This window comes from Typopeltis vanoorti, chromosome 21, assembly GCF_054136105.1.
Source record: "Typopeltis vanoorti isolate ZY-2024b chromosome 21, IOZ_Tvanoo_1.0, whole genome shotgun sequence".
Taxonomy (NCBI): domain Eukaryota; kingdom Metazoa; phylum Arthropoda; class Arachnida; order Uropygi; family Thelyphonidae; genus Typopeltis; species Typopeltis vanoorti.
Window position 1 is genome coordinate 32,195,934 of NC_143569.1, and position 15,260 is coordinate 32,211,193.

At 35.0% G+C, this 15,260-nt stretch overlaps 1 protein-coding gene across 2 annotated transcripts in view; it reads left to right on the forward strand.

The window, feature by feature from the left end:
* The window catches only part of LOC150094717 (cell adhesion molecule Dscam1-like), a 101,634-nt gene that overhangs the window by 39,817 nt on the left and 46,557 nt on the right, over positions 1-15,260 (forward strand). For both annotated transcript variants that reach the window (XM_090410844.1, XM_090410843.1), the window contains exons 4-5: positions 3,838-4,002; positions 11,253-11,400. In XM_090410844.1, coding sequence (XP_090266970.1) covers positions 3,838-4,002; positions 11,253-11,400 — 313 coding nt within the window. The remainder of the gene's footprint in view (positions 1-3,837; positions 4,003-11,252; positions 11,401-15,260) is intronic.

A 15,260-nucleotide genomic window follows, 5' to 3' on the forward strand; every position in this document is an offset into this window, starting at 1 on the left:
TTAAGCAGTGATAACAGCGCTAATAAATAAAGAGAATGTATAAGAATTACTACTAAAAATATTTCATTCAGAAGATTCAGATCTATAGATCGTCATTCGCGTCGACAAATTTAATAATTTTGCAAAATTAAAGCAATCCGATACATTTCGTCTTAGCAAGATAGCTTACCACAGCAAGAAAGCTATTTGTTTTCATTCAGTCACGATGGAAGAAATAGCGTTGGCAACTGAAATGCTAAAAATAAAATAAAATACATAATAAAATAAATAAATAGAAGTCCAGAATTTGATGGAATCAAATCTGTTGATATAAAGCACAAATTTAGCTTTCTAAAAACATCCTTCACAAGTTAAGAAATATTCCTCTTCAATTAAAAATTATTCCAGTTTATAAATGTGGAAACAAGAAGGACGCGAACAACCACCATCTTCAATCTCATTGGGTGAGAAATAATAATAATAATAATAATAATAATAACGGAAAGAATTGTCAATCACAGGCTTCAAGCCTACCTTCAGAAAATAATCAAATAATAATAAGCTCAAAACAGTATGCTTCCAGAAAGGAGAAAGTGCAGCTGATTAACTCGAGGAATTCGCAGAAAATAAATCTCTCTCTTCGCAAAAACAAGTATGTAATACTCTCTTTATGGACTTCACTAAGGCTCTTGGTACAGTATATCACATCATTCTAATTAGAAACCGAATAGCAACAGGAATCGGTGGAAAACTAATTGATTCAAAAACACCTTCTAGAATAAATCAATGCATGAAAGTGAGATGGAACTCATTGCACCAACAGGAACATGCTGCAAGGAGCTATTTTGTCTCCTCCGCTATTTAATATTTACATGACTTTCAAACACTGCCCAAAATGGCCACGTACTTTGAAATGTCAATAACATTGTACCGGCTGTAGCCAATTCGAATCTTCAGAAAGCTGTAAAGCAAACATAAGAAGATATAAACCAACTTTTCAAAGTTGCCCCACAACAATGCTACCTATCTGAACAGAGAATAGACGTGATACTTATTAAAAACCCTAGATTTACATCAACACCTATTCAAATGCTAATAATTTACCATGAAAGAGATCACAGCAATGTGGTACACAAATGCTCGTGTACTACTACCATGACACAGGTCACGATATATGAAGTGGACTACCCATATTAACTATTTACAAAAGAAATGAAAAATTATCTTAGCGCAGATGTTCCAAATCAGAGACGTAGTTTATCCTAACCATGAAAACTACAGAACTTTATGCGAAGTAATAATCAGTTATAGTCCTACAGTATACGAAACAGGGCTCAATACAAAATACAGAAACCTGTGAGAGAGAGAGAACTGTGCGAGTGGTCAAATGTCACAACTCTCCCTAGGCAACAGAGAGCAGTTATAGTGCCACAAAAGCTTCTAAAAATTCCTCACGTTTCCTCTCCTTTCACCTGCACTTTCTCTTCCAACTAATCTCCTCCATATCTTTATGCATTAAGAGAAAGAAAGAACCTCAGAAAGAATTTCCTGTCTGTTGTTTTCGCTTCACTTTCGTGATCTTTCTGATTAGTTACTCCTCCTTCCCAAGACGTGTCTTGCCCATCTTAATCGACTTTCTCCCGTAGGCGTCAACCGTTATTAATTATTTTTATCTCGAGAATACAAGGTTCGTAAGTATGGCACAAGAAAATAAGAACATTTACGTAGTAGGGGATTCTAAGTCATAATTGTTACTGGTGGGATCAGTGACCCTTAAATAATCTGATATGGAAAAGAACATTAAAATAAAATCTAGAAGGAAAGTTAGCCAAATAATCAGTCATTCAAATACAAACTCTTTCTTCTTCTTCTTCTTCTTTTTTTTTTTTTTTTTTGTAAGGTTTTTTTGGTTGGCTCGGGATTATTTTTCAGAATTGAAACTTTGTCCTAATATTAAGTTCTCAAGGATTTTTTATTTTACTATTATTTTTAATGAAAAATGGTGTCTCTCTCTCGATAAAACGGAGGTAAGTTGCCTTATCCATTTGCCTCACTACGACAATCTACACACGTCGATGAGATAGAACCTTGTATTGAACGGTTCCGATATGGTCAGCCAAGGCTGCGATAGCTTTCATCAGAGGGAACGCGATTAGAGCACTTGAGTGCAAACCATAAGATCCTAGGGTCAAGAGTACGTGTGACGGAAACGGACTAGGAAGTAACTCTTGAATGTGGCATCTTATGACAGCATTGAAAAGAAACTGGTTTCTTTTCATCCATATAAAGAATGAGAACGAAGTGAAAAAACCAAAAGAACTTAAGATTGTATTTTTTTTCTTTCATATACGATATGTTAATCTTATCTAGTTCGAGCAGACTAAGCTTTAGATATCCATCACAATATTCATATTTTAGCATTTATTATTTAATTTTTAAATACATAGATATTACTTTAGTTTCTTTTGCATTAATTTTTTGTTTTCATATTTATAAAAAAATTACTTTAATCGACTATTCTTATAACAGAAAGAAGTGCGCCCTCTATATATCGTTTGTTTTTATTTTTCATTTTTGTAAGTTTATATTATCGTTTTGTTGTACATTTTTAAGTTCGCTTTGATTTTAATGTAAATCTGAGTTTATTTCTTTATATTTGTTATTTCAAATAATTTTTTTTTTTGCATTTATTGTTTACATATCTTAATAGTTTTAAATGAAATTTCGCATCGAATTTCATTTTATTCTATTCGAATAAAATGAAATTCGATGCGAAATTCATTTTATTCGAATTTCATTACTATTCTTGTAAACAAAAAGAAGTTACGCCCTCTATAATATTACTTTAATTTTTTTCTTTAAGTTTATATTATATTTTCTGTTGTATGTTTTTAAGTTGACTTTGAAATAGACACACATTAATAATTAATGCGTAACATATATTGCAAACTGTCTTGTTTGCAATATATGTTACACTTGACAATGTATAATAAACTATAATAATATAAAATTTTATATTATATTTTATAATTAAATTATAATATTAAATAATTAAATATAATTTTATATTTTTATCATAAAAGCTTTATCACACACACTAAGTTTTCACATACTCATACAAACTTCCAACGTCATGGTACGTTCACGTAAGAATTGTTCAAGTACAATTACCTCCCACCCTCTTTTTTAATATCATTACCTTCCTCCACTTTCATTACAAATTGAAAATGGAGTAACTGTTTCCTATCGGCTCGGCATTTCACCTTTAGAATTCTCTACGTTTGTGCAACCCTAAATCTGTTCATCGGCCCCTTAAAGTACAATATAAGAACCAGAGAGATGCAGTTTGACAATTCATATTTACGTTATGCATAGAAATATAAATGCTTGCACAAATATAGAAGTAGATTAATATTTTATTTTTATAACCATTTCTCGAGAGTTGCAGCATCCTTGTGTCGAACTGCACTATTCAGCAATTGGACAATTTAAGTTGTGTTCTATTTCTCTCTCTCTCTCCACATAACTTCAGTCTGTTTCTTATACCTTTTGGTTTATTGATATCTATTCTTGTTCCTTGCACATTAGCTCCCTCACTCTTTCACTTACAGTTCATCCTATTGCCTGTAATTCATTTATTCGACATTCGCTCTCTCTCTCTTTCTCTCTCTCTCTCACACACACACACACACACACACACACACACACACACACACACACACACACACACACACACACACACACACACACACACACACACACACACACACACATCACCGCTGTGCTATACATAATTGATGTTTCGCCATTACCAATCCTTTATCTCTTACTCACGATCTCTTTTAATTGTTTACGCAGGTGCAGTGGCTCAGTCTGTGACGTCATCAACTCGTTACGTTGTGGCAGAGAATGGATCTTTAACAATTGCACGAGCCGGACCGCAGGATGCAGGCCATTATGAATGCAGCGCCACCAACGGTATTGGCGATGCTCTAGTGAAGACGGTCACCATCAGTGTTCACGGTAAGGTAACCAAGTGACGCAACAATAAGGGGGAGGAGCTACTTCGCTGTACTGACTTCCAAATAAAGTTTGGTTATTTCTAGGGATGGGGAGTGTATTTATGTGCTCTGTAAAGAAACACGACACGGGATCCGATGAACGTTCCAGAAACAGATGAGTGAGAATCAAGAGTTACGTTTCTGACAAATTAAAGGCTTTCGTTGGTTGTTTGAGTTTTTCCCTTTAGCTTTTCGGCAATTCTACCAATATTACGTCGATAATCTAAATTCAGAAGCGCATTTTTTTTTTAATATATTTTAGAGTAAAAGGGACAGAAATGGAGTTCTATATGCATGTGTGTGGGAGGTGGAATAAAAAAAAAGTTTCGTGATTTCAATACATAAACAAGAACAAAATGTTTATCTTAACCATTTTTTTTTCTTTTTCCTGAGAATTAAACAGATTTTTTTCCGTGTTATTTTAATAAGTGTGTATTGACTTATTATTAATAAAATTCTATTTAATTAAAACAGACAGGGGTTGACTGAATCGAGAGTTAGGAGGAAGCGAATTGATTAATTCGCAGTTCTTTTTATGAACTCACAGCAGAGATTGCAATAAAACTCAGTCATGTTGGTACAGATGAAACTAGGCAACTTTTGTCAGCAACAGTAGTCACTTTTCAAGGGTTAATTATTCTAAAAAAGTATACAAATTCTAAGTAATAATGAAAAAAGCCTTCAAATTTCTTTAAATAAAAATTTGTTTACTTTCTATGTAAGAAAAACTAAATACACCAAACTTTTTTTTTCTAATTTTTAAATATAAATTGCTCGCCAAAATGTTCATAATAGCCGCTAACCGATTAGTTATTTAAAAAAAAAAAAAACTATCACTATCTTGATCCTGTATGTGAGCATTGTTGTTAGAAGTAAAGGGGAAATAATTTAAATATCATAAACGATAATGACAAGTTGCTAGTACACTAATTTTTGTCAAGAAAAATCAAGATTTCTCAGCGTTAGAAGAGACTTCACGCTACTGAAAATGTTTATTTATTCATTGTTTTTTTTTATATATGAATCCCTATGAAATATGTTTAGTACCATAAATAGCCCGACCAAAATACTAAATGAATTTAGTACTACCGTACATTAATACTACAGGTGGGCTAAGAGTTAGATAATCCGATAAATCCTTCTCTAGAAAATAAAGATGGCACTTTGTTAAGCTACTTTCGGACCTCCATTGAGCAGGATGGTGGTCTCATACAGGGAGATAAAATTCGTCTGCTATCTAAAAGCATTTCAACAAAATATTCATGTGTTTATATCATCAGAAGATGATATAAGCGATCATTCGTTATCCAGTCATAACCCTTCCTCTGTACAAATGTGTTATAGGTTTGTAACGCTTCATGGGTAGGGGATTCATATAATTAAAATAATTCAGGATGTTAACAAAGTGAGCATTCAACTATTTACAAAGCGGTTATAACAGAGGTACTTCCTGTGTGTACAGTATTTCACATTATTTTTCTTAAATGCACAGCTGATTCCCGCTTCGATTTAATTCAGAAAAACATGCATAAATCAGGACAGCTTTGGGGTTACTTGGCCAATAATTTTCCAGACCTTTAAAAAAATAAATAAATCTAGAATAACAATCATGCAATATAGACAAACTTTACACAACACACCCAATTTACATAAATAATAAACTGGCCTCATGGTTTCAGTTGTTTTGGCCATAACTCCAAATAATTCTAACGAGAGTTCGCCTCTTTTTTTTTTTTTTTTTTTTTTTATAAAATTTCAACAGATGTGATAGTTTTTGCTAAAATTTCGTAATGCTGTCAGCGACCAGTCATTCATGAACACGAGATTGAACAACACGGGTTTCATCCATAAAATATATCATTGTGAAAAGTAAATTTTTTCATAGCGAATGCGAATTAAAAAAAAATATATCCATGTAAGGAACAATGAAAAGTTTTACATAATCCATTCAGCTGAACAGAATTCTCTTCTTTGAGTAGCTTTTATAGTAAAGAAATAACTTTAAAGGGTAGCAAAATTCTGTCAAGGTATCTCAAGGGTCATCGGTACCATTCGTAAAAATCTTTGGAGTGTACTTTTCTCAGAATGAAATTTGGTTTTTGTGCTTATTGGATTGAAATATCAAAGGTCTTGCCGATTCAACAATATTTTATCCACTTTCATATTTTTCGCTGAATTCCGAAATCCCCAAAGTCTGAGATTATGTCCCATTTTTTTCCCTCTACAATTCTCCGAACCAGGAAAACGAACAACTGGACAAATATTCTGTTGAATCGTGGAGAAACACTGCAGTTTCCAAGTCGTCTCGTGTATTGATTTCATTCGCGGAAGAGCACAAATATACGCCTATAGTTCTGCTTCTCCTGCAGCACCCGTGTGCTCTATGAACTCAGCGACTTGCCACGGTCGATATTTGTATCGCTTCCTTTTCCCCACACACGACAATGGATAGTTCCTCATTAGGTCATCAGGTTACAGCCTCGTCCTCTGGTGCGATGCATTACGATAAATGGAGGGGGGGGGGAAGAAAAGAAAAAGAAAAAGGGGGGAAGATGCTTTGCGTCAACTGCGGTTCGCGATCGAAGGGATTCTGCCTGTTCCACTTGACTATAAGGTGGTTTGGGGGAAAACTTTGATGGTTTTATGAGATTGTTCGTGAAGCTCACAGTTCATTGATGGGCCATTCCACTGAGCAAAGGGGTAAATTTAGTAACGGAGAGAGAGAGAGAGAATATAGAATTCAAGCACTCCGACTGCTCCTTGGAGAACAAGAAGAGAATAAAAGATTGAATTAACGGATTTTACAGGGAACTTTTGTCAACGTAAAACTTTGACCTGTAATCTTCGAGATTTCTTTCATAGACTAGAGAATAAAATTTTTATTCTCCAAATTCTGTCTGTAAAGATGTTATATTGTCAGTGAGGGTTGACGATAAAACTGTCCTAAAACATTTTCGATACTTCACAGTTATAGTTTGTGACAATGGCAAGTAAGAAACTAAAACTCATCACGATTCGACGAATCTAATTCCTTGTGAACGAATATTTAGTTCATGTACCACTTCCTACGACAGTATAACTTATACCTATCATTAAAGGAAATATTCTTAAATTCATTTCTCACGAGGGATAAAGTGCTTAGTGAACTTAAAATGTATTCTGTATATTTTAATGATTTTTCTCACATGTACACTATACCGTAGTTATTGTATTATCATTCCAGTGCCTGCTAAGTCAGTGTTTTTATTAGATGCGAAGTTAATATTTTCGTCCATGATGTTCGACTTGTATAGAAGGATGGGCTGTCAAATTGTTGATTTGAAAGAAAACTGATGTCACAGGATTCACTTGTTATGTCTGTCGTTTCGGTATTATTTTTTGAGGTTAAAAAAGTGGAATATTCAGAAGAAAAAAAAAAATTTTTTTTTTTCCTTGAGTGTTGACCAGAAAAAGAAGACGGAATCTGTCTTGAGAAAAGCCTTCAGCTCAATGTGTGTCCATATAAGAGGCATGGAACCTACTCATTAGAGAAATTGAAATGCCATTAGGCGAATTATTAATAGCGGACAATTCAGAAACATGGCTATTCTAGGAATTACTCTTATAGGACAGTAACCTTCACCTGGATAGCTATAGAAATTTTAGTTCCCTTGTTATGCGATGTTTGCATCAAGATAGCAAATGCTGGCCACATTGACTTATTTTTCTTTAGGATTTCTCTTTTGCTTTCTTAACGAAGTAATCCGATACCCAATATATACAAATCATTTTGAAGAGAAAGTTTGAATAAGATTGCGCTTTGGCTTTCCGATGTCAAGCAAAATTAGTGTTTTCTTTCTTTGTCTAAATATCTATTGTTCGAGAAATATCGCAGTTATTTCCACTCCAAAGAGAGTCTATAAATACTCCATGTTCGCTACACTTCTGTTTAAAGAATGCCAGAGAATATAGATAACGCGTTAGAATTACTAAGAATTAGTGGCTAATTTAAGAAACAAAGGCCTTGTTATACTTTTCACACATTTTCTGTCGTCTAAAACCAGCTATTTCATCTTATTCTCATTATCCTACTACTCCCAGCTACTTACTTTGGCAGTTTTATTCTGGAACGATCCATTTTGGTGTTAATGTTGTTTGAGCGATGAGTTACAAGAAAACATTCTATACGTCATCACTTGTTCATTGTTTAAATAGATAGCTTGGTGTACAAACTACACGTATGGTGGTACTGCTTGCTACGGTTTCGCTTTGTATGCAGCTTTCTTCATCCCCGGGAATTCCCGGAAAAGAAGAAGCTAATATCCGCGAGTTCCGAGAAATGGCGGTGTGTTAAGATAATGCTTTTTTTTCTTCCCTTTCTTTTATTGTTCGGTAATGAGACGCCCTTTTAAAACGAGAATAATTAATTAATTAATTAATTTATGCATCGTAATACTCGAATTGTTTACCATCAGTAGTTACTAATTACTATATTTGAATATAATTTGTATCGTGGTTATTCGTGGGTCAAGGACCGATAAAATTTAATCAAAATCAAATATTATATTCCTTTAACTATAATTTAGTGCACTTGAAAATTAAAAAAAATGAAAGTTCGTTCAAAAATTTTCTTAAAATATTTAGCAATAAAAAAAACAAAAATAATTTTTATTCCTTTGTTTTAAAGTATTTATCTTTTCGCAAATTTTAAATTAGTCAGTAGTTCTCTCACTATAGCTACTTCTCATTAAGGCTAAATTAAGACAGGTGTCAACTGAGAACTGAATCCGTGAGCAACGTTGCTAGAATATCAAAGTTTAAGTATTGTATATGATAAAAAGTATACTTTCATATATTATAATGATTTGGGATGGAGAAAAATGAAAATTTCCTGGGATATTTACGAGCTAATATTCTGGAATATTCATAGAAAAAACAGATGGGACCCTGTTTCTTGGGAAAGAAGGCCTGCTGCTCACTAACGATGTAAATCCAGGGAGGAACTGATTTTTTTTTTTTTTTTTTTTTTTTTTTTTTTTATCTGTATAAAGCCAAATCTTCCTCTGTGCGTTTTTCCCGCTTCCATTGCAAGGTCCTCGTGTTACATAGATACGACTTTGTTAGTACAACCCCTAGTCGGCCTGCCGCTGGGGGGGGGGGGGGGGGGCTAGTTTTGATTGTAGCACCGTGTGTTCACGGTGCCGGTTGCGGGATGAAAAACTCCACATAAACTGGGGAGAAAAAACCTGCTGTCTACGCCCAATACCGGCTAACTTGGCTATGGCTGAGAAAGATCCTTAAGCTCCTCACGTCAGCGATGAGAATCGAACCCAGGACACTCTTTTCCCGGGCATATGGTTCGAAGTGCATAGCCACTCGGCTAACCGCGCGGACTGTATAAAGTCAAATCATCTGCAACAGCGCTGCACGCACAAGTAAGTATTGTTGCAGTAATGTTAACCCCCCCCCCCAACACCACCACACACACGATCTTTTCCACAAGATATAAATGTAGTATCTATAATTCATTACTCCACTCCCTTATGCGTTGCTTATATGTTCAGTGACATTCGATCTATTTAATTATTCAACATGTTATCAAAGTGAGTTTTTTTAAAGCTTAAAACACGCCCTACTCTTAATGGCTACTACTTTGATGTTGTTATTCGTCCCTGAGTTTTACTGCACAATACTAAGCGATGAAGACATCTCAGACCTACTTTACTGTTTCCCACAGATGTCAACCAAGGATGGTTCTACGTATATTTCAGTTTAAAAAAAGGAGTGGGGGAAAGCACGCAGACAGTAAATGACACCTCTGGGACAAATGATAAACAGCTGCTCTCTTTGGTTTTTTGAGCTTTTCCCCAAAGTGGTTCCCGTAATTCATGGAACGCAGTGACCTTGATGTTAAGAGACCGCATCTTACTGTCTCCATATGTTTCTCAAGACTATTAGTAGAATTATGCGCGCATGCACCAACCACTTTAAGCATACTCCAAAACAGTGCTCATTAGTATGAACGTGCTTTATTTTTGGATGATGTAATCCGACCGGTTGTACTCGACATCAACAACTTTGTCGTTTTTCTTTTTAGGGGTTACTTAATCTGAAAATTTATGGATGATATCGGAGAACAGGTTTCGTTGCTTGTCTGACACTTGCTTTTAGTCGTTTGTCAAGCAAATAAACAAATAAAATTGCATTATAAAATCTTGAGCAAGTTTTTTGAATTGCTTTCTGAGAACATGTACTAGTCAAATACTAGAAGTCAATTTGAACAACCCATTTCGAAATCATTAGGGTTATATAATCTATTAATAGCACTGAATTTGGTCAATAGCATAATTTGCTCATTTGCAATGACATAAACTTAAAAATTACCAGACGTATGGTGAGAGCCATGTCATTTTCAAATTTTTTTATTTTTTTATTTTTGGGTGTGTGTGTGGGGGGGGGGGGGAGTTATAAATTATTTGGAGTCATTTAGTACATTAAAATGAAAACAATTATTACAATACAATACAAGTTATATCAACTATGTTTATGCAATTTTTCAAAGATCATTCTAATTTAGAATTCCTTGAATTTGTTAAATGTTTAATATAATTTTATAGTGATATGTGTATGACGTCCCATTCTTGTAAAAGTGACCCAACTTTTGTATATATTGATAGATTTAAAATACGTGCTGTATACATGTTTTCTGGTAACAAATTATCGTACTTATTATTAGAACTTTTCTCCAAATATCGACTTGTATTCATATGCTTTGTTTTCATATATATGAGCAATGTATTTATACATTTCAAAAGAAGAAACTAATTCGAATACGTTTAAGACTCGCTGATCTTATTAAAATATTTCATGTATGTTCAAATTGCATGTAATTGTCTCGCTAAATAACAGGAAGTTCACAGTGCAGAGCACAAAGAATAACAAATGCTTTATTAGATTAGTAGGCCATTTTCTTTCACAAGTTGTATCTTGTAATCATTTAACTATAGTTAATATATTTATGTCGATACAACTCAGGGCAAAGAATGCAAACATAAATATTTCTAATGTTAATCCCTTTGAGTTAGAATAACAAATTCATTCGTGTCGGTGATTTTAAAGAGAGATTATATCCGATTTCATCAGGCTTAGCTAAACTGAGCTTTGGTGGATGTGTTTGTTTATACAATTCCTTACGGGATTAGAGACTAACACAATTAATTTTCTGTACTCCAGTCCCAGCCAGGTTCGAGCAGAAATTCAGCGTAGAGACAGTTCAATGGGGAGAAACAGCCCGTCTCCGGTGCGAAGCTGTAGGAGATAGCCCGATCACAATCACATGGACCAAAAACCAGTCACCCCTCCCAGATAAGAAGAACACTAGGTAAGTAATGATCTTTTGACCTCAAGTTTATCGCTGTCTTAGTGCTTGTGAATGAAGTTGTTTATTTGGAAATGCAATCATTTGCCACTTCAACTACTAAAGAATTGGCGCGCCAATGACAAAGGTCAATTGTTTGTTGACAGTGGAAGAGCTATCTGGGGTCGTAAATGCCATTGTGATTTTGTATTGTAAGAGCATTGAATATATTCCCGTTGTTTGTTCTGTTGTGGTTAGCCTTTTTGCAAACACAATTTGCTCTTCTAGAAACTAATCGCAGTAATCACATATTCTCTCTCTCTCTCTCTCTCTCTCGCTCTTTCTCTGTATCTCAGGAAACGTCGGAGTTGTGAAGAAAACCCTTATGCAACTGATACAGTGATAAATAAGACGAGTGCGAAAGACGATAACACTGGTAAGCAATTGTAACAGCTTCCTGCTTCTCATCCCCTTCAGTGGATAAGAAAAAATCAAGTTGCAATGCGATCTTCACTCAGCAATACGACTAAGTTGTGAGTTGATTGTTTCTGCAATTTACAAATTGCCTCTAACTGGGTTGATATTTTTGGAAGCTGAAAAATCCAAGTTTTCCGAGTTGGGGAAAAATATTTTTTTCGGCCACATAAGACCGAAACATTTAACCTAACTTGAAATTTTGCCTGCGAGTTAAATTTTATTTAGACAGCCACACTGCATTCCTCTTTCTCATTTGTAAACCTTATTTGCTTCAACAGCCCTGAATTCTAATCTTCGAACTACTTTTCAATGGAGTTCATAACCGTGTTAATTTCAATGCTAGCAAACTACTCAATCTTCTCTTATTTCTCACAAAGAAGGACCCTTTACTTTCATTCTTAATTTTTGACAGCTAGACGTAATGAGATTTTTTCATCTCAGGGTAACTTTAATCTGCCGTCCTTCTAAGCATAAACATATGTACGTATTACCGCCACAGCAAGTTTCTCTTTCCTTCCAGTTGTTACTTTACTTCAACTTATCTTCCTCTTCATTCTATTTCGTTTTCTCTTTCTGTATTTCCTAAAGAGGAAAACTTAGTTTTCCTGGATTTACATTCAGCATGAATGCCAGCACACTTTACAATATGGGATATAAGAGAGCCTTCGTGGTTCAGTGCATAACAATGATGGCCTTTGAACGGAAAGACCCGTGTTCAAATCCCGAAGAACCATCATAAGATCCTTTCAAAGGAAGGTGAGTTAGCAAATCGCATATGGAGGTGGCAGAATGCAACAAAAAAGCAGCCAAAGAATACATGCAATGTAATAGAAGAATATGCACAGGATTAACTATCCAGTATGAATATTAATTAGGTTTGTATGAAGCCAAGTTAATTGGCCATTAAGCCTACCACGTAAAGAGACTGATATACAGTATATATACTACCCTCGGCATTTTCTTTTCTTCCTTTATAACCATTCTCTCTCTCTTCCATTTTGGTCCGATTATGCCGAAATTTTCAAGAGGCGTTAAAGAACATAAGAAACAACCATATTTCAAATGTGGTCATAAACGTTTGAAAAATGAGACTTGTAAAGGCTTCTACACAAGAGTTATCTTTATATATCCTTTATTTTAGTCTTATTGGGTTGAAATTCTCGGAGAACTTCAAGCAACATCGGAAACAACTGTATTCTAAATCAAGTTGAAATCGATCAAATGGTGTTACACGTATCATGTCAACTCGTTCTGACCGGTTTTCGCTATTTTTAAAGTGCTCCAATTCTTTCATTCGTTGTATTTAATCGTTTAAATTTCGGAAGATGCATTCTATTGAACACCCTATGTTGAATCCAAGAGTGGAGCGATAATATTCAACATGAAACGGGCTTACAGCAGGTCGAATTTGGATCCTAATGATTGTTGTAATAAGAGTTGCCATGGATTCTCCACGTAATTTAAGAATCACTGCCGTGACTCGATACCAAGCTAGCAACACTTTTGATTGGCGGTGTTACAGCGACTGTTCTGGTGTGGCAAAGTTATGTTACATATGATAGCTTTTGGCTTGATGAAAAGAAAATTGCATACTTTGCTTGACTGAGTACAGATAAACTAGGCTGCCTTATTCTACGTGCTGTAGAATAAGGCTGTAGTTTCTGGGGAAAAAACCAGCGTTTCCTTTACTGAGAATTCTAAATGGATGTGCCCTGCGGATTTCATTCATGGTGACAAGCTCTTACAGTGTAGATAAGTTAGTTTTATCCAACAAGTAGAATACCTTAAAAATATTGTGATATTATTCCTTCAAATTGATTTTTTTTTAAATGCCGTAGTCATAGTGATATTACCATGGGACATTAAGAGAATTGGACTGAGTTTGACTGAGAAGGCCAGTATATTGTGCCTGTTAAATATATGTGTTCTCTGGATAGTTTTTCTGTTTTCTGGGGGGAAAACTGTGGGGCAAGTGATTTTGTTTGCTACGCAATAAAAAAAAAAAAACCAATTACCAGAGGTTTCTAATTGAGAATTTTGAGCAGCAAAAGCTTCCAGGTTATTCCGTTTGTTATTTTCAGACATTAGTTCAAATAAAACGAAATTATTTTAATTATATCGAGAGATATAGCAAAAAAAAAAAAAAAAGCTTCTCCTCTAAGATTTCAAGTTTATATCAACTTGCGATTAAGTTCCCTGAAATAGTCAAATTATTTCTTTATTTTTTTCTCCAATATTTTCAGAAGTCTCTTATTTGTCATTATTTTTCGAATACTTGAAATGTCCAACAGGTAGATAATTTTTACAGAGAATTGATTAAATCACAAAATCACGAATTCTTTCAGTTCTTATTCACGTTTAATGCGATTTGTTGTTAAACAGCTTGGTAGATTTCATTTTATCTTTACTGTAAAAAAATTTGAAGATCATTAAGAATTAAAAATTCCTCCCTCACTTCCGATTCTCAAGTTTAAACAAATCTTACAATGAAAGCTAAATACGTATACATTTTGAACTCGACATGCTGTAACTGGGGCGCCCGAAAAATCTGGGGCAATTTAAGGGCCCCAAACAATGAGAGTGGGACCCGGAGCGGAGCACTCGGACTCCGTCCGCCTGAGGAAAAGTATAAGTACGGCTCTGCTCACGACATAACAATTAAAAGTCTATATTCAGCTTTCATAGGCTCTGACGAAGACCAAATGTTTTCTGGTAGTGCATGCACATTATACTGTAGAAGAACCACCTTAAAACTGCATGATTTCTCACGTTGGACTGAGTTAAAACTAGTTGGATTAATGACGACACGATAAGATCAGAAGAGCACGTATGTTATGTCAATTGTAATCTCTGTTCAGTTTGCCTATGGGAAGGAAACTCCACTGGAAACACCTAACTATAACTCTCCAGTCTGAAATTTTTGATCCTCTTAAACGCAGTTGTGGGAGTTAATGTCTTCGTCTGAGGTGGGAAAACGCAAGTTCTACCCGCATAACATTACTGGCTGGATGGGTGAAGCAAAGATGCTTTTCTTTCCCCCTTTGTCCGTTAAAGGAGTATTTTGAATAGATTGTTTAATTAGATTTTAGCTCGCCACGTGATGGCTGTGAGTTTAGCTGTGTTTAGCTGGGCGTAGGATGGACTTTGGCCTTTTGTGTTTGTATCTTTCCTCTTCGTTATATTCTGAAGCTTCCTTGATCAACGGGTTTGGGTGGTTGCTTGTTGTGGCGAAGAACTTCTCAGCAAGATCTAGGAGTAGGGAGGAAATGTAAGGGATGTTCATTTCTCTGTGGATTTGTGAGTTTCTGATGTACCAAGGGGCGTCTAAGATCATCCTCAGGCATTTGTTCTGTATTATCGGTAGTTTTTGGATGTTTGTATTGGTGGTATGACTCCATGCGGGGGAT